Below are 22846 nucleotides of genomic sequence, written 5' to 3'. Positions count from 1 at the left end.
ACTTCACGTGTACATATAAAGAAAATAAAACACAAACATTTAATTATTAAATTTATTTAGAAAATGTTATGTGTACAAATATCCTAATAGCTGGTGTATGCAATGCAAGTTTAACATTAATACCAATGTTGTTATTATTGTACGGTGCTTTACAGCGCTTACCCTCGCTCCTCTTATGTAAACTAATCAATTTACTAAACCCTTGTGATATCGACAAAATAATTTAAATGCACCAATTCTTTATAATGTACGTATTTATAAAAGGTAATTGCTTCCAGCGCACGAATAGCAATAATCATAGATAATTGATATTTTAACAATAGTGGCATATGTAAGTTACTAAGGAGCCAGTAACTAGACACTATCAAAAACATACTTTTTGAATATAACATGTTAGTACAATAGTCTTAAAGACTTAGATGTATCTCAGCTGTTAACGTTCACAGGGCGTGAGAATCACAAAGTTTCGATTTATATATCACTAGAAATGCGCCACAAGCACCCAAATATAATTACAAATTAATAATAATGGCCATAATTAATATAAGACAGAGGCGGATAACTCTTAAATTTTACATTCCACTAAATTTAAATTAACGGGGAATGTGTAGGGGAATCGGCCGTCCTATCGTTGCGAGGTTGTGTAGTTTTAAGCCAAATTCCAAAGGCCGATAAAATTTGATATCGGCGCAAGCTCATTTTTATTGTGTACCATAGTAGATGCCGTCTACTACGAGAGAACTTCTTGACTAACGATCATCAACACAATTTCAATATTTATTTTTACAAAATATATTCACGGATGAGCAAATGATATTATACAAATTCAACTAGCTACTAAGGAGATTTAGAATTGCATTGTTTTAAATTCACGTCCTTTATTAAAATTATTCTTATAAATCATTGCAATGAAACGCTGCCTGTGTCAAGTTGATGATTATTTAATTTTATATTGAAGCTTTAGTCGTCTATCTTATACAGGCTACCGAGAAATACACTGAACACACATGAACTCATCATGTTTAAAATGACGGTATTCATTGGATATTAACTTTAATCGTTTTTATACTTTACATTGAGAAAAATAGCAACTTTTAAGAATTTAATATTGATTATTTGAATTTGGAATATTTACACAAAAATAACTTCAAATGCAATGTTTTTCATCACCACACCAATTCAATTGCAGGCAGATTTAGTAAGAATAATTTGAAATTTATAATTTTGGAATTATTAAGAAAGTCAAGTCAACAGCTTGGTGTTCGATCAATGTTTGAATTTATCGCTTGGCTATGATCGAGCCTCGCTTCCTTATTATTAAAAATATATAACTGGAGCAGAGAAAACATAGTTTAACATCATAGATTGCCTCATAAAGTAAACCTACACCTAAACGCGCATCAATCATTTCGGGATGCATAGAAAATTAAGTGAACATTTTTTTTATTCCGCGTTTAAATAAAATAATAACTACTGTGAGTCATACTGTGTTGTAATAATAACTTATATTATCTTTATTCACGTATTAACTTTGGGGTTACCCGACTAGAGGTGTTCGCGACATAGCTATGAAGCGTGCTCATGAATAACGGCTTCTATCGAATACAACATTAGTCGGGCGATTAAGAATTCAATGCGCGAATAAAGTAAAATATAAATAGAATAAAATACTAGACATTATACCGTAGTTCGGAAGACGTCATTCGATTCCGAACATACAGCTTGATTCTAATGTGACCAGTTTTATATTTAGCTGTAGGACGTTACAAATTGTACATAGTAGCAATATATGTATTTTGGAGAAATATTAAAACCTATGTATCGACCTGTTGGCTATATATTGGACAACACCTAATACAGTCAACAACCGCACACGTTACCTATCGATTCGATGAACTCAAAATAGGTATACAAGAATAAGAGAATATTCAACTGCGGCACGTTTAGGTGTGCGTCCAGCATTAGACAGCACCAGTACGCGACTCCGTGATAGACAATACCTAATGTTATAATACATAACTGTTACGTGTTGGACCGTAATACATTTAGCTCAACGCTACTGCTGCTTGCATTCCGCGGGGTTTTCTTGTTGTGCGCCCTTGATGGCCTTCTTGCCTCTTCTTCTGGGCGCTGGCTCGTCGTCTTCACTTTCCTCTGTGGAACATTCCTCCTCCTCCTGGCAAATATTCAACAATTAGTATACACTAATCCCAAAGTAAACATATTAAAACGCCACAAATATTTCATTACCTTCATCATTTATCGACATAAAACGTGAATTCTGCAACCATCCGCATTCGGTATACTTGCAAACTAATAGCATGCAAACTAGGTTAAAATAAAACACACTCGGATAAAAAGCATACAATTTTAATGTCTCCGTATCGACATCATGCCAAAACAAAAGCCATAAATAACCAGTATGTATGGCGAGCTACTGAACATTGACCATATTATGCTAACTTCAATAGAAGGTTATATAAATAAAAAATATACATCTACACTCCGACCTAGCTATTGTCAAGTTATTTATATCTAAACACGAGTTCTGAATAAGATCACAGTTGCGCCGTTATAATGATGATAATGCATTTTGGCACTAAAAAGAGATTCAATAGAGTACATCGCCGATTCATACAAATTGCTGCCTCTGTTCATATACTGATGAAACTAATAGCATCTCAATGGAATGACAACACATAAATTTCGACACAATTCGATAAAAACTTAGACATTAATAATATCACATGAAATTTCAAAGTACACATACGAACATTTATAATCCGTAAACAAAAATACAAACTATAATTACATTATAATAAATAAAAACGAGATATTGTATAACTATCTAGAAATGCAATATATGTATCGTAACAGACGTTAACAATGTGTGTAACATGCATTATATTAATAATTAAGAAGGCACCATACACTTCTCACATCAATAGAATAAAAATTACAAAACATTATGTTTCTAAAACATATTTATCTAGTCGTGAGATAAACCATGCATAGAAAGGTTGCAAGACATGTTCATTACAACAGCTAGCGTACAATACTACCAATTTAAGGGCTACCCATCGTATCGCAAGAGTATTCGTAATCACTTATAGTTTTCTATATTTTTTTTGGTACAATTCCAATGATATGACATCCAGATATGAGTGTAAATAATGTTCGCGGTTGAAGCGCGGGTGAGTGTATCGCGAATTCTTACGGGCCGCGGTCAATAGTCTAGAACGCGAGGCTTCGACCGGCGCGGGGGGACACCCGTTAAACAGTTACAACGCTAGGGGGGCAGTCGGATTATCGTCTTGCATCAATCCTCCGCGTCGGACACTTCCTCTGTTCCCGAATCTTCGTCCGAGTACGAATCCTCCTGAAACCAAATATACCGCTGTTGGTTGTGTGCCACCGCGACATCGACCAGACGTAGATACTGTATCCGTCGCCGAGGAGCGCTCGCATGTTTACGTATAACACTAAAGAAAAGGATCGGGAGCAATACTGTACCTCCGTCTGATACTGTAGGAATAGGATAGGCAACTCAATGGCACACCGTTAAACTAAGCAAGCATCAATGTCTACCATGCACAGATACAAACTAAAACCTCGAGGGAACACTAGATAGATGGCTGTAGAATTCACATCTCATGTAAACAACAATTGACGTGAACTTATGACGAGCACATGAATACGCAAATTGATTTATATAATGTAAATAACATCTGCAAATTTTTAAGAGAATAGCTGAGAAGATTCGTCTCAAGATCTTACAATATACAACTGAGTATTTATATTTTTTTTTATACAACTTAGAATGGCAAACAAGCTAACGGCCCACCTAATGGAACGTGGTAACCGTCGCCTATAGACATGAGCAGTAACCATGGACATAACAGAGTATACTGTTTCGCCCATGATACCCCCCATGCGTTGTCATTTCTGAGGACTCAGGTGTTATTCCTCTGTACCCTGTAAATTCACGCCACATCCCACCCTTCAAACCGAAACACAGCCATGCAAACACAACTGCTCCACGGTTGAAACACGAATGAGACAGAGGTACCTAAGGAAACGACTTTTGTACAGTCTCCCTCTGGTAAAAAAAATGAGCATGGCATACTCACATTGTTTAGGTAAATTTGTCTAGTTTGCTTTTACTGTTTCCAGTGAAAATATGAAAAAAAGTATGATAATTAGAAAACTAAAGTTTCAAATAGTTTTGCCATTTCTTAATTGAGTATTTAGCATAAGAAAACAAAACACTTTAATAGTTAGATTTCAGACATTTTTATGACTAAGACGAAGACTTTACATCTATTGATGTAATGTCAATATAAAGGTACATTTATTTAAATTACAACTAGCTTGATCTTGTTGTATATTGTAAAATCTTTATTACTTAGTATGGTTAAAAATGTAATTATGCTAGTTAGTTTAGCAAGCCTGTAATAGTCAGTACCCTTCGAATTACAAGAATATAGAATTAGTAACTTGTAAACTATTATAATCTTTTATACTTTAAATTTTTTTAATAATAAAAATTATTAGATATTTTAAGTTTTTTCTCAGTAAAAAAAAAAAAAAAACTAGATAATTTACTAAATTGCCAAATAATTCGAAAATAAGGCGTTACTGTTACGAGCATATGCAGACAAGTTACTCTTTGAATATCTTTAGCATCGACTTTTATTTAGTTTATTAGTTATAGAGGATAAACCGATCCCCGTTATAACTTAATTCCTAACCGTTGTTTCATGAGAGCAGTATAAAATTGTCATTGGCAATGGACTAGATTAGTATTAGATTCAAAAATAGACCCGTTGGTAATAAAAAATCAATGAGCGACATTATATGTCTATAACTATATTACTGGTTTCATGACATATTCTGTAAAAGTAACTCGTCTGCACAGGCCCACTAGCGTTATCGTCACAGTCGCAACAAGAACCCAGTAAAGTTAGTACGCGCTGCGATTATTAGTGATTTCAAGCATTCCACTCACCTCCTCCTCGTAATCATCGTCATCGTCCTCGTCGAGCCCCTCGCCGGTGTAGAGCAGGACGGCGCGGGAGACGACACGCTCGCGGATGTAATGGCCGATCTCGAAGTCGGCAGTGAGTAGCGCCTACAAATATTTTTATTTTTAACTTTCTTTTGAATTATATCTTTTGCAAATTATAAAGTTATTTTTTGCAAATATATTTTTTTTTAATGGCTAAGAAATATAGAATAGAATCAACTATTATTCTAAATACAGAAAGATACAAAGAGGCTACTCAAATATATCTCTGTTTATATGAAAACTAAATAAGCTACTTATAATTGTACAAAAGTTATTTATATTGACATGAAATGGACAATGTCATTTAATCACAACAACCACTGTTACCCCCATAAATACCTCTTCTTAATCCTCATATGTGAAGACAGTGGTGTTTTACCTCCAAACCTAGTAATTTCACTGTCATATTCCTTGAAATCAAATAACAGTTATCAGAACACCTCAGACTGATGCCTTAAAATACGAATGAGAGAGAGATAGAGAGAGAGAAAACAGGAACAACTCTCTTCTTTACTGCTACAAATGCTCAAGGTATAATTTCAAAATAATATTTAAATAAAATAAGCATAATATTAGTTCACTAGCAGAGCACTTTTCAATCAACTTCAAAAATTACTTAATTCGGTTGTATTTTTTTTTGTTACCCCATAACTCTATCAGTTTATAACTAATCAAAAAGTTCTTACTAAATAGTTTACTTTTTCGATGTTTTTTTTTATGCAAATCTTAATTAATTATTAAATAATGAGAAACTTTGAAAATTGATAATGACGCCGTTAGCACACTTCGGTGGGCTAAACTATTAATGCTCTTGATCCTTACCTGAATATCAGAGGCCAGAGTGGAGTTGGGGTCATCGGGCATGGCAGGCGGCGAGAAAAAGTTGAAGAAAGAATCGGCCTGCACCGATTTAGTGACGGTGCGCACGGAGCCGCGCGACTTGTGCTTCTGCTTCTTCTTTATCGTCTTCACAGTCACATTCTTGCCTTTCTTCCAATTAATTTCACAGCCCTAATCAAATGATAATTCTGTTTAATGTTACTATAGTAAACTGTAGCATTGCGGGGAGAAAGGCATTGTTAGTGATGGAGTCTAACTGACCCATTGCCAGCAATACACCCTATCAGGTCGACGTCCACGCGGTTCCCTCTGGAAACCATCGTGGTTAATTCTATTTGAATTCGTCACGGTGGGCTAATTGACCTGCTTTCATCGTCACCTATCATCCCTCACTGGTCACTGGTGCCCGCCAGCGTATACCGATAGCGCAGGAGGGGTTACCATTCCATTATCAACAAAAAAAAAAAAAACTGTAGCATTGCCTCTCATTAGAACGATTTAATAGCAAGTACCCCTTTGTTAAATTATGACGTGGTTCACATGTGTACTAAATTGCATTGAAATTCGTTCTGAATATAATAAGTCTGATCAATAATCTGAATATTTTACAGGTACACGCTTGTTTTGTTATTTTATATCTAACTCTAATTAGATAAACCTATTTTAAAATGTATCAATTTTCCAATATCCATTGCCTTTATACGTTTTTCTAATAAGTGTTACTTTCGTAGGAGTTTAAAACATATAGTAAGTGTAGTCATATAAATGCGACCTAAATATTTATTTAAATATCGTGGGTTTTAAAGCAAACACAAAAATATTCACTATATATTTACTAGTTTGTTACTATCGAACTTAAAATTATGCATTATATATAAAAAAGAAACACTTTCATTGCATCTTATAAATTTGCTTTAAATTCGCCTTTACAAAGTGTTATTCTCTCTTAAAGGATTTTCATATATTTCATCCTTTTAAAATTTAATCTATTTTATAATTAGTAATTCAACCAACCTTGCAGGAATAAATCTCAGGACCTTCAAACTCCAATGGATTCTCTTCATCAGGTTTACACTTCATAGAGTACTCCTTGGTCAGTACAGTGTTTGTGAAGTAGTCATTGGGTGCGAAATAGAACTCTAGTGTGAAGCCGATAGGGTCGTCGTGCATTTGCACTGTTGAATAAACATGGTTACGTTAATTTGTATTCTTCAGTAGTTTAGTGAACTCCATTCTATGGAAAGACTCAGTTGGTGATGCATGTTAAGAAATCAATCATAAATTTCAGTGATTTGGTGTAAAAAATCATCATATGTAACACAATACTATGTAACGAGAAATATCAAGAGCATTTTAGCACTTTGTCTTATGACTATCTTACAGTCCATGTGCGTATAGTTAGTCCAGTCAACCAAATTTAGAATGGTCGAAAATGGCAAAAATGGTTGCGGCCATCTTGACAGCATTTTCATTTATAATTTAATAATTGAGGACAAAATGATTTCAATATTTTTTATAATTATAAAAAAAAAGATGTTTACAATGGTCTCCCTGATGGCATATATAGAATAATACAATCTGAACAAGTTTTTACCAGATAATCATTTGGTACATGTCACAGGTATTGAACCCCACTGGTTGTTATTTAGACTGTGATAATGCCATAATAATTTATTTATACAAATAAATTTTCAAATGCTGTGCAACTATAAAAAGTATTTGCTTCAAAAAATATATAACAAAAATTTCAATTCTTTTTTCAATTTTCTAGTGTCAAAGCACACGTTTCTGCTTACCTTTAATATCCTGCAAACACTTGAGTATAGGCTCGTCATGTTCCTGCATCATTTCGCATAGCATAGACACATTCCTGAATATGGTGTACCAGAAGTCTGGAATGCCTTTGACATTAGGATCCATTGCGGGTCTGAAAAAGACAGATAGCGTTGAAAAATCATGATGACAAATAATTCTTGATAATATGATATAAGTTTTTATCAGTTGGTGATGCATGTTAGATCAAATCAATCATGATTCTCAGTGATTGGTGATAAATGTCATCATTGAAAAATAAAAAACTGTTGATAAAATATTTAAGGACCTTTCTAAAAGATATGGAGTTACTGATAGCATAAACGTAGTGCCCCTGAATGTATTATCTCTACCCATTTAATTTATATCAATATCATTATAAAGTGTTACAAGTACACGTTAAATTGAAGTGAAAAATGTGGTGAGGCATACAGGTACGGTTATAGGTATAGGGTAGTACCAAACCTAGTCAAACATTATTATAATTAATAATACAAGTAACTTAATTCAATCATCGACAACCATCTATACTCTCTATATTACTCACATAAGAATATATTTTTAGGGATAATTTCTATATAAAAAAAATAGTTTGCTACAGAAATATTTAGTATAAGAACAAATTAACTTACTCAATGGCCTTAACTTCTTCCTCAGCGGGCTTCTTCTCCGTACCGTCAGTAATAGCAGCGCCCTGAACGGCGCGGGCCAGTTCCTCCTCCTCATTTTCATCACGCCACGGGTTCAAACATTCTTCATCAGTGGGCTCATACGAGCCGCTTACAATTTGAGCGCGCTGATAAAAAAAGAAATCGTCTATTAGTTTTATCTCTAAATAGTCCATATGTATTGTTTCGATTAAAAAAAAAAAATTAAATCAATTTCATCTGGGACAAAACTATTACGAACCTATGACGAGACGGGTCGTAAATTTAATGAAGATATTGTGAATTTTTTTTTATCAAATCGGGATTTGCTTTTATTTAAGTCTATACATTGCTTTAATTATAAGTCAAATGTTCGAGATAAATCTATGAAAAAAGAACTATTATTACCTTTTCAAACAGAGGTTTGTAAAGCTTTTCGTATTTGCACTCAAGAGCGTGCACCTCACTGTAAAATTTCGCCTCGATGTCGACAAACTCCTTCTGTAATGTGCGCAGCGCGCGGATGCGCCGACGCACGTTCGGTGGCAGCGACGCTAGCGCCTCCACGTGGATGCGGTTCGTTATAGCGGCCAACATTTCGTTGCGAGTAATCCCGCTGGTGATAATATAAACAAATATTTTTAGAATTGCTGAGTGCTGTTTAACATAATGTTGCTTAACGTTTATTTAAAAAGATGGTTAACCGCCAATAAATTCTAACTAACATGGACAACATTTACAGATGTCACAAAAAAACATACTAAAATGATGAAACCGAAAAGAAAATTAATTGGTTTTCATATAAATTCTCAAAAAGTATTTTATAAATGTCAGTTAGGAGGCGTAAACTGTTATTAATGATCATAGTCATTCTTACAGAACAGGGAATGAGTACAATCGAAAAGTACAGAATATAATATGCTGTTTGCCCACTGCACCTCTCACACGTCTGTCCGTAAAAAGGCATAGACACGAATTTATAAAAAAGATAAGTGAATAAATAATTACTTCAAGTTATAAAACTACTTTACCGACAATAAACTCACACTACGCAATGACTCCTATCAAAAATAGGGGCTATCTATAAAAAAATATTTAAACTATTAATATTCTATAGGTCAGAGATTGCACTTGTTGTAAATTGCCTATTAGACAGCAATTCAATTTGCAGTAAAGTGTGAATCGTCAATATTTCATTAGTAAACATAATTTGTATGCGCATTTCAAATAAAGCAAATTATTTAGTAACATTCACGACTAATACGCAAACCATTTAACAAATACATATTCACAAAAACCTTACAAAAATAGAACAATTTTTAAGTTGATAAACTGTAATTAGAAAAAGTGATCCAGATAAAACAAATTTCGTTGTTTAAATATCCTTTAGGGAATTTATTATTACTAGTTATTATCTATGATAAAAACAATAATTGTTGTCATGGCTACGAAATAATATATATATTCTTTATTGCACTTGTAAGTCACATATAAAATAATCTATTTATACATGTTGTGAGCAAGGGTGGACTTATCTCTGACAGAGATCTCTTCCAATCAACCCAGTACAGTAATATGTAATGTAAATCAATGAGTAACGAAAAATTGTGTATGGATGTCTTGATATTATTAAATATTGAAACATAATATATTATATATATATATAATATATTATATATATATATGTATATATATATATATATATATATATATATATATATACCTAATTTCATAGTGATTGGTTAAGCTGTTAAGGCGCTATAAAGTGACAAACAAATTCATTTTTACATTTATAATATTAGTAAGGATATTTAACAGAATTATTTATATGTATAAAGACGCAAAGATAACGTACAATGTTATAAATAATATACCTATTTATTTTTTGTTCACTTATCATTTAGGGGCAATGTAAGTGTCCAAACAACGATTAAAATGGATATAAAATAATTAAAATCATTGTATACATAAATAACGGTCTACATTATTACATACATACATATCTGTCACGCCTGTCTCCCATTGGGGTAGGCAGAAACAATGGAACGCCAAATGCTTCGATTCAAACAAACCACTTTCGCTTCTTCCACATTCATCAATCTTTTCATACACGCTCGCCGGTTACATTATTACATTCAATAATTATATACCTAATTTACTGATATATAATACCTACTACACGAGCTACCGTATATGGTAACTCCTTATGCCAGGTGTGGTCAACTTGAATGTAACTAAAATCTACTATTTACGAACGAAACCCTGTGCAATCTACCAAATATGTTGTGATTTTTTTAAATGGGTAAAAGTGTAATGGTAATTCCGCCTGTGTGTACACTGGCGGGACACCTGTGAAAGAAGATAGACGAAAACGAAAGGTTAGTTAGCGTAACGAAACGCGTAGAGATTGACTTGATAGGCTAGCAATGGGGACGTAAAACAATTTATTTGTATTTAACGATTAAGCTGTGTAGTCTGTTTTACGTATTTTTGACATATAATCAATTATTATTAAATATATTAAAATTATGTTTATTGCTTTGCCACGAACTAGCTAGCTATATATATTATTATATTCTGGAATTATGTTATGCGTAACAACCATTACATTGACTGTCTTAGCGCCTTTTCTAATGAAATCATTAAAATGGGCAACTGACTAATTTTATCCTTACCTATAACCTCTCATTGGTACTTAGGGCCCAATGAAGAATGCTAGCCGGACAAATGCTACCAGTACAAAATTTAGTTTACAACGATTTAAAATGATCATTCGTTATAAAGGACAGAACATACTCTTTCTTGCTTAGAACAGCAAAATAGATCGAACTCTGCTAGTATCCAGTCAACAGGCAGGGTTAACATTCCATTTGTTTCTTATATGTTTCTAACAAGCTTGACGACTCATTAGGTAAAGGAATACCTTTTGCATACTTGATAACGTTTACGTGACTTAGGTACAGAAAAATAATAAATAACAAGTTATCAATTATAACGAGAAAAAAAAAAGCGACATTATAAGTTTATTTTAGATCGATAAGATAATTTCAGATCAATTTTATGAGTTCATTGATGCACGCACGCTACATTGTACCTGAAATAAACTTTATGTGCGGCATACCACTTTAATTACATGGCAACAAAGTAAAAAAACCTTGCTAAGTTTAGTATTGTACAAGCTCGTATCAGGGTGTATCAAAACACTTGTTCTTCGCACAAAGAGTTAATAAAGCTTTCATTGTATCTTTAAAATCAATATTTTTTTCGATTCAGAAATTATGATATTAATTTTATTGCTTGTAAACTAGTTTTATGAAATTAAAAATAGTTTATTCAATCTTATTCTTATTCGCATAAAGCACATTGATTTTTCGTTTCCATTAGAATAGGTAAGGAGTGAATTTTTCTCTAGGCGTATATTTTTGTATTCTTCTAAGTGTCTTACAAGGTTAAAGTGAATAGACATTATTTGAGTCTGCCTGCAATCTCTCCGTATTCTACTACTATTTGTACAATGGTCTGAGCTCAGCGAAATTGTTTAACATGATGTCTACGACCACTTTCCATCATTGAACTGCTCGCCACCGACAAGAGTTCACCCTCATACCTCAGAGCCTAAATGGTCGTTTACACTGCAAGTCCTCTTAATTGATCGACAACTGTCCAACGTAACACTATGAATACATCTTAATCATTCTTATCAAGAACAGCTGGGGAACTTTTAGTCTCATTAAATTTTGTAGAAATTTTATATTGTTTATAGTCGTGATTGTCAGCACTTGGTGGAATTTTCTGGAAAACACTTGTACTCTTACAAAAATCGTTATAATAAATCTTAGAACAAATTCGTCGATAATTTTCTAAGGCTTAAAAAAATCTTTCCATATAAATGAATCTTTCACAATGCGTAAAACGATAAAAATGGGTCAGTTATATTTGTTGTTGTAACAATTTTCGAAACCGTACAAATATTTTTTCCCAATAATATAAATATGGATCTTTATAAAATTGCGAAACAACGAGGCCGGATCTCCGGTTATCATCATACCGCTTGTTACTGCATAATCTATGGTTGCTGAAAGGAGCGTGAAGTGTGAAGCAAATTGCGACGACCCATTAATCAGCAGCCACATTCACGTCATTCGTCACAATTGAATTGCCTTTCATATACCGTTACCTCTTCATTTTCATATATATATATACATTCCAAATATTGTAAATTTATATAGTTTCAATATTAAAATCATAATTACAACAACAATTCGTTATTTACTGCCAATCCAGTAAACTTAAATTCGAACTACCCAAGGCAAGGGCAAACCAACACACACATGCCCAAATATATGGTCAACTTCGAGCCTCATCTGCGTATCCTGGATCAGCTGAAATACCTGTCAGGTTGGTCGTTCCTTTTTCTCCCATCTTTATTTTCATTTGTGCTATTATCGTACTGTGCTTTAATACGAGTTTATTAAATTTGTTCATTTTTCGTTCTACCTACATATCTACCTGCTCGTAAAAAACCGTAAGTAATTTTCTAACTTCTAATAATTCGCTAAAATGAGTAACGAGGACTATTTTACTGAAGCTGAATCAGACAATTCGTCTAGTTTAAGTGAGCTTAAAAAACAGCGAGGTACTTTAAAGGGACGATTAACTTTATTTGAGAAGTACCTTAATAAATTAAGTAATGTTACTTTGTCTGAAAAACAACAAGCAGAACTACTATTGCGTATAGAATCAGTGTCAAATTTATTCAATTCTTTTAATGAAATACAAGAGCAAATCGAACAATTATGTAGCAGTTCAGAATTACCTAAACAATTGGAATACAGAGAATACTTTGAAAATTTATATTTTGATATGATGTCTGCTGCTAAGTGTTTTATTAAAGTGGACACAGACAAAAGTGAGAGTTCTAAATGTTCACACGCGTCCATTAGTAATAATTCAGTCTCAGTTAAGCTGCCTGAGATCAGGCTAGCCGTATTTGACGGTTCTTACGACCATTGGCTCGAGTACAAACATTCTTATTTATCTATGATTCACAAACGTAGTGATTTAGATGCGATTCAAAAATTTCATTATTTGAAATCCTCGCTCAGGGGTTCTGCACTTGAAGTTATTAGTGCATTGGAATTCACCGCTGTTAATTATACCCACGCATGGGAATTATTAGAGAGTAGGTATCATAATAACCGTTTATTGATCCACAATCACGTTAAATCTTTATTTACTGCACAGTCTATTAATAAAGAGTCACCAATGCAAATTAGAAAGTTAATCGATGTTGTGTTACGTAACCTTCGGGCTCTTAAATCACTAGACGAACCGACAGACTCGTGGGATACATTAATCATTTATATAATGGTGTCTAAATTAGATACCTCCACAGAACGAGAATGGGAAAACCATAAAGGTACCTTATTTTCTAATTCGCAAAAGGGTAAAATAAAATTAGAGGATTTATTAATTTTTTTACGAAATCGTGCCGACATGTTGGACATGGTTCATAACAGCAATTCACGCAAACCACAAAGTCATTTGTCTAATTCTAATAAGTCATTCGATAATAATAATAATATTAGTAGACGGCAGACAAATGTCATACCACAAGTTCAGCAATCGCATAGTTTCGTGTCTACGCGTAAATACAGTACATCCGACAGGCCGATGCGTCAATGTGCGTTGTGCGGTAATATGCATTCGTTATACGCTTGTATTAAATTTCTTAACTTACCAGTTCAAGAGAGAATTAAATTTATTAATGAGAAAAAATTATGTTGTAATTGTTTACGTTCGGGACATTCGGTTTTAGAGTGTAATTTCGGTCCGTGCAAGCAATGTCAGAAAAAACATAATAGTTTATTACATAATGAAAGTGTCTACATTGCGTCTACGCCTGTTTCACCAGTGACCAGTGCGCATAATTCACAGTCAGCTGATAAAGGGCAGGTCTCAGTAGTATCACACGCAATGAACTTTATAAATCATGCTCAGTCATCAAATGACAAGGAACCTTCCATATCACTGTCACAAGTGTTATTGTCCACTGCTCTTGAGGTAATGGATAATAACAACAAATATCACACAGCCCGAGCGTTGTTAGACAGTGGTAGTCAAAATTGTTTTGTATCATCAAAGCTATGCGAATTTTTAAACGTATCGATTATACAGTCCACTATACACATATCTGGCGTGGGACATACAGTCTCACAATCAAATAAATTATGCGATATTAATATGCGATCGAAAACGAACGAATATAATACGAGTACACGAATAAAATGTTTCATATTGCCATGCATCACGTCTAGCTTGCCGTCCACTCATATTGACAGTGCCACACTAAGTATTCCAGACGATATCTGTCTCGCGGATCCTACTTTTAATTCACCATCAGCGATCGACCTGCTGATAGGTGCAGACGTATTTTGGGACTTGTTGGACGAAGGTCGACTTCGATTACCTAGCGGACCATATCTACAGAAGTCTAAGTTGGGATGGTTACTTTCAGGTCCTTTATTAATTCCTAATAATAACTTGCACAGTAATAAAGTAATTCAGTGTAATTTTGCTCAAATGTCCTCACTCGATATACAACTGCGTAAGTTCTGGGAACTGGAAGAAGTCAGTGGATCGAAGAATCTTCTCACTGAAGACGAACGTCAGTGTGAGGAGTCCTTTATTAACACGACAAAGCGAGACAGCAATGGCAGATTTGCAGTTCGAATCCCATTAAAGGAATCGGCGGACGCGCTTGGTGATTCATATGAAAAAGCCAAGTCACGTTTTCTTTCATTAGAGCGCAAGTTAAACAAGTCACCTAAATATAAAGAGATGTACGTTAATTTTATGCGCGAATACATTAACTTAAATCACATGACTCCAATTAAAGAGTACACTCAACCCTGTTATTTTCTTCCTCATCATGGGGTGTTTAGGGAACATAGCATCACTACAAAATTACGTGTAGTGTTTGATGCTAGTGCCACAACTACGACAAATAAGTCGTTAAACGACATACAGCGAATAGGGCCACCATTACAAAACGACATCTTCTCCATTTTACTTCGTTTTCGTAGTTATAAGTACGTAGCGTGCGCAGACGTGGAAAAAATGTATCGTCAAATTTTGATTCAAAACGATCAGCGTACACTGCAACTTATATTGTGGCGGGAAAATTCTACGGACGAATTAGTTGTATATCAATTAAATACGGTAACGTACGGGACGGCTTCGGCTCCCTACCTGAGCATGCGTTGCCTGCGTCAACTGGCATATGAAACTACTGATGATGTTATTGCTAGGGTCATCATCGAAGACTTTTTTGTCGATGATTTAATCACTGGTGATGATGATCCCGTAATTTTGTCTAATATATGCGAAAATGTTTCGACTGTATTAAAATCAGGTTGCTTTCCGTTACGAAAATGGACATTCAACCATGACGTAAACATAAAAACATCTAAAGAATTAGCAATTGGAGAATATTGTCAAAATAAAACACTAGGACTAGGTTGGCAAGTCGACAAAGATGAACTCCATTTTACTACGAGTTTGGAAAATAAGCCTATCATCACAAAACGCACTATTATGTCAATCATTTCGCAAATATATGATCCTTTAGGACTTTTATCTCCGACTATAATTATTGCAAAGATAATGTTACAAAAATTATGGTTGCTCAAAATCGATTGGGACGATGTGGTTCCCATCGACATAGAATGTCAATGGAATCAATTTTTAAATACGTTATCACATCTGCCCGAATTACGTATACCTCGCTATGTCATGAGTGAAGATAAACAAACTTGTGAACTGCACATTTTTACCGACGCCTCACAAGACGCATATGGCGCTTGTGCGTACATACGTACTTATAATAGTGACAGTGATTTGCCTATAACTATTAAATTGTTATGTGCGAAAAGCAAAATTGCACCGGTAAAAACTGTGTGCACTATCCCGCGACTTGAGTTGTGCGGAGCATTACTAGGTGCGCGGTTGTATCATAAAATAATCAATTCACTTAGATTAACATTCACAAGAATAATTTTCTGGACGGACTCCACTATTGTTATCGGTTGGCTTAGAATGTCACCTTATAATTTGAAGACATTTGTTCAAAACCGTGTATCACAGATTAATGAACTTACGGGTGATGCAGTGTGGTTGCATATAGACGGCAAGAGCAACCCTGCTGATATCGTGTCGAGAGGCCTTACATTAAATAAACTTAAACATAATGAATTATGGTGGCACGGGCCATTATTTTTGCGAGACCGTAATTTAACTTATTCAAATAATATTTTTATAGATCAAACTCAATTACCCGAAGTTAAGACTCAACATATTAGCATGGTATGTAATGAATTAAATTATAACAACGAACTGGTTGATTTTAACAGATTCTCGTCATTCAATCGATTACGACGCGCCGGTGCATATGTATTGCGTTTTGTAAATAATATTCGAGTGAGTAAGCTACATCGTACTGTTGGTCCTTTATCTACCAATGAATTAAATGCGTCAGTTATTATGCTGACACAGCTCGCGCAATCACAATCCTTTTCTGAGGAGTATAGTGATTTAGTTAAGCGATCAGTAGTAAAGGCAAAAAGATTGATTGGTTTAAATATTTTCGTGGACGAAAACAAATTAATCCGCGTTGGAGGAAGGTTACGGAACTCGCCCCACTTCGATAATGATAAAAAACACCCAGTCTTATTGTGTAGTAAACATCGATTAACAATATTATTGTTTAGATATGAACATATACAATTGCTACATGGAGGACCACAACTCTTATTAGCTTGTATACGTGAATCCTGGTGGCCTCTAGGAGGACGAAACCTGGCTAGGAAAACAGTACATGACTGTGTCACGTGCACGCGTATGAAGGGAAGAACTTTTCAGCCGTTAATGGGTGATTTACCTGCGGAACGCCTAGAGCCTGGATTTCCATTTATGCGCAGTGGTGTAGATTATGCTGGGCCGGTGATGATATTGAATCGCCGGACCAGAGGAGCTACTCTTAGTAAGGGATATATTTGTTTATTTACTTGTTTGTGTACACGTTCCATACATTTAGAACTAGTCACTAGTCTTTCCACTAATGATTATATCCTTGCATTAAAGCGATTTATATCTCGCCGGGGTAAACCTGCGGAAATCATGTCTGACAACGGTCGAAATTTTGTTGGGGCTGAAAAAGAATTGTATTCATCCATTTATGATAAGAGTAAGGAAATTAAAGATTTTTCATCAAATAATAATATTAAATTCAGCTTCATTCCTCCATACGCTCCTCACTTCGGCGGTTGTTGGGAATTAGGAGTGAAATTATGTAAACACCACCTTCGTCGAGTAGTCGGAAACTCTAATCTTACGTATGAAGAACTCAGTACGGTATTGGCACATTGAAGCCATCCTCAACTCCCGTCCTTTAACTCCTCTCTCGACAGACCCCAATGACCTTCAAGCCCTCACTCCCGCTCACTTCCTCATCGGCCGACCTTTGACAGCGCCGGCCACTAGAGACGTAACTGACAAGCCAACTCACCGCTTGCTGCGCTACGACGTGATTGAGCAGATGAGACAGCACTTTTGGAGACGATGGGCAAAAGAATACGTCTCGGAATTACAATCAAGATCTAAATGGAAGACTAACCAGAGCGAGGTTGAACTCAATAAACTCGTTCTCATTAAAGATGATAACCTGCCTCCACTGCAATGGAAGTTAGGCAGGATAATACGTATTTATCCCGGGACCGATGGTATATCGAGAGTAGCAGATCTTCTTACTTCATCTGGAACTACACGAAGAGCCTTTTCGAAGATCTGTCCATTACCCGTAGAAGCTGATACCGCAGCATCTATTTAATCTTTTGGAACCTGCTGCTTCCAAGGCGGGGCCCATGTTACTGCATAATCTATGGTTGCTGAAAGGAGCGTGAAGTGTGAAGCAAATTGCGACGACCCATTAATCAGCAGCCACATTCACGTCATTCGTCACAATTGAATTGCCTTTCATATACCGTTACCTCTTCATTTTCATATATATATATACATTCCAAATATTGTAAATTTATATAGTTTCAATATTAAAATCATAATTACAACAACAATTCGTTATTTACTGCCAATCCAGTAAACTTAAATTCGAACTACCCAAGGCAAGGGCAAACCAACACACACATGCCCAAATACCGCTATTTAGAGATAAAACTAAATGTTCACGCTCTACTGAACCCTGGCTACTAAGTACTGAGCGAGATTTTCATAAGCGATTATCGATCAAGTAGCGCGAATGACTCATTTGGTAGTTCGATGAACCGTGTTTAATGTAACTGTAAAGTTAAAAGATCTAAAGACGGTGTCTGAAGTTTATTTTAACCGACTCCAAAAAGGAGCAGGTTCTGAATATGCCTGTTTTAGTGTGCATTTCATGCTACACGTTTAACAAATCTTAACCGAATCTGATTATCGTTTATAAAAAAATAAAAGAATTCTTGCTGATGAGTTTTCTTATTTGTTAACAAAATAACATTGTGAGACAGACATGAGAATTCCTATTTATAAAAGTAATTGTTTAAGGACAGTTAGGAATTATTCAAATTTATAAAATAAAATCATCTATGTTTAATAACTATATGAAAATAATTATAATAAATGTACCTAAAAATTCATTGCAACTTAATTATCACATTAGCTTTTATCCGCGACTTTCGCTCGCGTGATACGGCTAAAATGTCCTTTTCTGTTAAAAAAAAAAAAAAAAAAAAACACGTGCATACCAAAATTTATGACTACTGATAAAGTTGTTAAAGCACGAAGAGGTAACAAATAAACTCACTTTTACATTTCGTCATTATATTAACTTTTAAGAGGGATACTGCTGTGCCATTCTTCGCACTCCTTTAGTCGTCTGTTACAACAACTACGGGAAAAAAAGTTTGCCTATTCTATGTCGGTACCATACGGACTATTTCTATAATATGCATTGTAATAAAATAAGTGGGAAATACTCTCCAGGTTTTAATTATCATCAAACAGAATATTTAAAACCTACTGTATCTCGTAAGTACATTAAAAAAAAGGAAGGGTCTATTCTGGTCTATTCTATGCCGCGACCACACGGAAACTTTCAAATTTATAACACGATTATATATTTTTTGTCTGGTACTTAAACTAAGATGCAGCGTTATGAAATAATAGACAAGGAATATGTACTTGGTACTGTATTAAATCCGAATTTTTGCTTTATGACTCCTTGTTAAATTAATGTATGACTGATGACTCATCATGAAACTATGGCCAGCCACATGTGATACAGCAATTGTTCTAATGAATAGAATGAATCTCTGATAACTTTGATATAAATAGATCTTTAGTCTCATAGGAATTTTATTATTTTTCTAATAGGTTATTAATAAGTGTTGATTGTTCCATAATGCTTATAGAGCTAACCCTTCTTTGCATGATTTTTTTTATTAGTGTAATAAATCAAGGTGACATAACTCATGTTCAAAATTAAAGGTAAAATGGTTAAAAAATTATATTTGACAGCTATGTTTTTTTCTGCAATGGACAATTAAAAGGTATCTAGACACAATCAACCTAAAGTGAACTTGTTCTTTTATATCATTTTTGGGCATTCAATGTTATGATGGAAATTCCAATCTTTTTGCAAAGAAGGGTTAATGTATTTATATTGGTTTGTAATAAATATAAAACGTCTATAGCAAGGGTTTCATCGAGCCTATAAATTGTCACATTGGTCATATGGTCATTGCCATCATCACTTTGCAAACAGTATAAATGTACTTCTTACTACACAAATAGAAAAATGATGATTTAAAAGAGCTTATAAATAAGTATATTTAATAAAGATGATTTAAATTTGATCAATCTGAGTATCTTATAAATTAATGAAAACTCTATATATTGGCAATTTATCACTATAGTACAGTATCTCAGTCTAGCAAACTCAGTAAAAAATAACCAGGGTTTCCCCAGGAATAATAACATTGAGTTTATAGTTCCAGCTACTAACAATCCCTTTTCTTTAGTTAACAGGGCTGTATTATGATAATAGTGGATGATTATTATATGTGCAATGTAAAAAACAATGTTATAGAAAAACACATATTTTAAGAACAAGGTTAATTTCAATAAAATAATAGAAATTAATTTGTATCAATTAGGATTATTTGTTAAGAAGCAACCTAAATTAATTTAAATTGCTCTTTTCCATGTATTACAGAGTGGAGAATTGTAATGATGTGATAAATGATGAAGACATGAATTTTAGCACAGAAAAATATATTCTACAGCGAACAAGCAAGAAGAGTCAGATATTGTCAAAAGATACAAATTCGAAATTACAAACTTAAAAGTAAATCTATATAGATTTATATATAAATATATATATATATATATATATATATATATATATATATATATATATATATATATATATATATATATATATATATATATATATATATATATATATATATATTTTTATATAAAAAAGGAATAAAATTTAAAAGTTTGCATAGTCCAGTCACCAATGCCATGTGTTTAGTACTTAACCTAATAGTGCACATGTGCATTTTTATACCTAGTAATTGAAGTAATATTCCTTTATATATATATTACTTTATTATATATTATATAACATAAGTCTGTTTTTTATTTTTATTTTTTGGATAACAATAATAATTCAATAGAACACAGAATTTGAAAAATGTAAACTACTTCATAAGAGTAGTTGCTCAAACAATTTAGTGGACAAATTCTACTCTTTTTAATTTTCTATCCTGTAAAAAGGGAAGATATGAATCTCATATTTTAATATCATAATTTTTTTCTTGTAATTAAATACTTTTATGTTTTTTGTATTGAAGTCAGTTACACAGTGTAACTCTTAAAAATAGGAGAGACTTTAAGAGTTAAATTGTATGAATGATTATCAGAAGGCCTTAATATTACATTTAATCAAACATTTTTAATGTTATTAATATATATATATATATATATATATATATATATATATATATATATATATATATATATATATATATATATATATATATATATATATATATATCAGATGCTCAAATTATAACTAAAATGTACATAATTAAGAAAAAATATATGTTCATGTATGTAGAAAAAATAGTATTAAGAATGTATTGCATAAATTATAACGATTTTAATAAAATTCAAAGTGTTTACATTATTTCACGTTTTATTACATTTTAATTATTGCGATCAACCATAAATGCGTAGAAGTTAACCTAGAAGGACATTAAACTGACCTCTTCATTAGATGCTGCGCAAGTTCTCCACCTCCGACAATTTCTTCTTCTTCTCCAGACTCCACTTCAGAGGTGTGATCATCACCAGAGCGTTCCACGGTGCCCATTGTATATCTAAAATAATTATCGAAATGTTAGATATTGGCGCCACGTTGGTTAGTTACCGGCTTAGGAAAAAAAAATATTATAATCATAATGTCTGTCATGGCAATACATATTTATTGCAAAGCTTTAGTTCTATTAAACTATAGAAAGAGAGCAAGTATAATATCTCAGTGGTGAAATCTAATGCGTAGTTCACCACAAATCCCTGTAAACGGACCACATGGTTGTCTCACCTTTCCAAGAAATTCTCAAAGTATTCTTGCTTGTAATTATTTTTTTAACAACGTAAGAAATTAAAGGTTAGAGTTTAGTATAAAATAATTATAAAAAATAACTAAGTTTTGATATATTTCGAATTTTTACATACCTTTATGCCGACAAAAATTTGTAAGAAAAGAAAGATGGCGACGAATGGAGCTAACCGGCAGCCAATGACCTACCTATGTGATTGAATGATTTAATGAATAATGAACGAATGAACGAACAGTTCATGGAGACCAAGTGAAGTTAGTGACGAATCGAACTGGCTGATTTTCTTTGATTTTCCGGAAGTAGGTGTACCATAATGACCTTCACTAACGGTCAACAAAAATTTCGTCGTGATAACATATTGAAATTTTAATTTTAGTAATAGCTTTATAAAGATGACACCTTAAAATCCACCCCAATTATATATATATTCAAATATTTCTCCACGAAATTGTAAAGAAAAATTTCTTAATAATGTAATTGTGGTGTATTACTGGCCCTCATAATTCGTCTTTTAGACGTAATAAAAAAAGGATTACAATATTATATATTATAAGCATTTTATTATCAACCAACCAATAATTGTAGACTTTTATTTTTTGTTACGATTCAAGAATTTATATAAAGGCAGAGAAATATAAAAACAAGAAAAAAAACTTTGGTGCTAAAAGGAATTTAAATTACCTTATTACATATCAGATTAGGCTGTACTGACTGGATCCTTTTGCATATCCATTTAAAAAAAAGTTAAAAAACAAGGATGATCTTGGCTAAGAACAGGAAATTACATAGAAGGA

General features: G+C 33.4%; 2 protein-coding genes across 3 annotated transcripts; one reads left to right on the top strand and one right to left on the bottom strand.

The window, feature by feature from the left end:
- Window positions 1-38: 38 nt before the first annotated feature.
- LOC113512132 (nucleosome assembly protein 1-like 1-A) lies at window positions 39-22306 on the bottom strand. Of its 2 annotated transcripts, none has more exons than XM_026895924.3 (9): window positions 22168-22306; window positions 21696-21809; window positions 8776-8983; window positions 8353-8516; window positions 7705-7835; window positions 6923-7083; window positions 5891-6079; window positions 5009-5131; window positions 39-2176 (listed from the first exon to the last, which is right to left on the bottom strand). In XM_026895924.3, the coding sequence occupies exons 2-9, from the start codon at window positions 21800-21802 to the stop codon at window positions 2057-2059; spliced, it is 1203 nt and encodes a 400-aa protein (XP_026751725.2). In that variant the 5' UTR covers window positions 21803-21809; window positions 22168-22306; the 3' UTR covers window positions 39-2056. The 2 variants fall into 2 exon arrangements, with proteins under 2 accessions (XP_026751725.2, XP_026751727.2); XM_026895926.3 differs by lacking the exon at window positions 39-2176 and adding an exon at window positions 2355-3379.
- On the top strand, window positions 12460-18576 carry LOC128200456 (uncharacterized). Its single transcript, XM_052893911.1, has 2 exons — window positions 12460-17104; window positions 17835-18576. The coding sequence occupies exons 1-2, from the start codon at window positions 12928-12930 to the stop codon at window positions 18251-18253; spliced, it is 4596 nt and encodes a 1531-aa protein (XP_052749871.1). The 5' UTR covers window positions 12460-12927; the 3' UTR covers window positions 18254-18576.
- Window positions 22307-22846: the final 540 nt, after the last annotated feature.

The sequence above is a fragment of the Galleria mellonella genome, unplaced genomic scaffold (assembly GCF_026898425.1).
Source record: "Galleria mellonella isolate WM207_F2 unplaced genomic scaffold, CSIRO_AGI_GalMel_v1 utg184, whole genome shotgun sequence".
Classification (NCBI taxonomy): domain Eukaryota; kingdom Metazoa; phylum Arthropoda; class Insecta; order Lepidoptera; family Pyralidae; genus Galleria; species Galleria mellonella.
The sequence above is the reverse complement of the archived record's forward strand: the minus strand, read 5'-3'. Positions and strand labels throughout refer to the sequence as shown.

What these genes read in the sequence shown, in the direction of transcription:
- LOC113512132 (XM_026895924.3), bottom strand. Translation starts at nt 21,802, where the DNA reads ATGGGCACCGTGGAACGCTCTGGTGATGATCACACCTCTGAAGTGGAG. An exon ending in ACAAACCTCTGTTTGAAAAG is followed by an intron (nt 8,517 to 8,775) that starts GTAATAATAGTT and finishes TTTTTTTATCAG; the next exon opens with CGCGCTCAAATTGTAAGCGG. An exon ending in ACGATGATTACGAGGAGGAG is followed by an intron (nt 2,177 to 5,008) that starts GTGAGTGGAATG and finishes AATATTTGCCAG; the next exon opens with GAGGAGGAGGAATGTTCCAC.
- LOC128200456 (XM_052893911.1), top strand. Translation starts at nt 12,928, where the DNA reads ATGAGTAACGAGGACTATTTTACTGAAGCTGAATCAGACAATTCGTCT. An exon ending in ACACCCAGTCTTATTGTGTA is followed by an intron (nt 17,105 to 17,834) that starts GTAAACATCGAT and finishes CTCTCTCGACAG; the next exon opens with ACCCCAATGACCTTCAAGCC.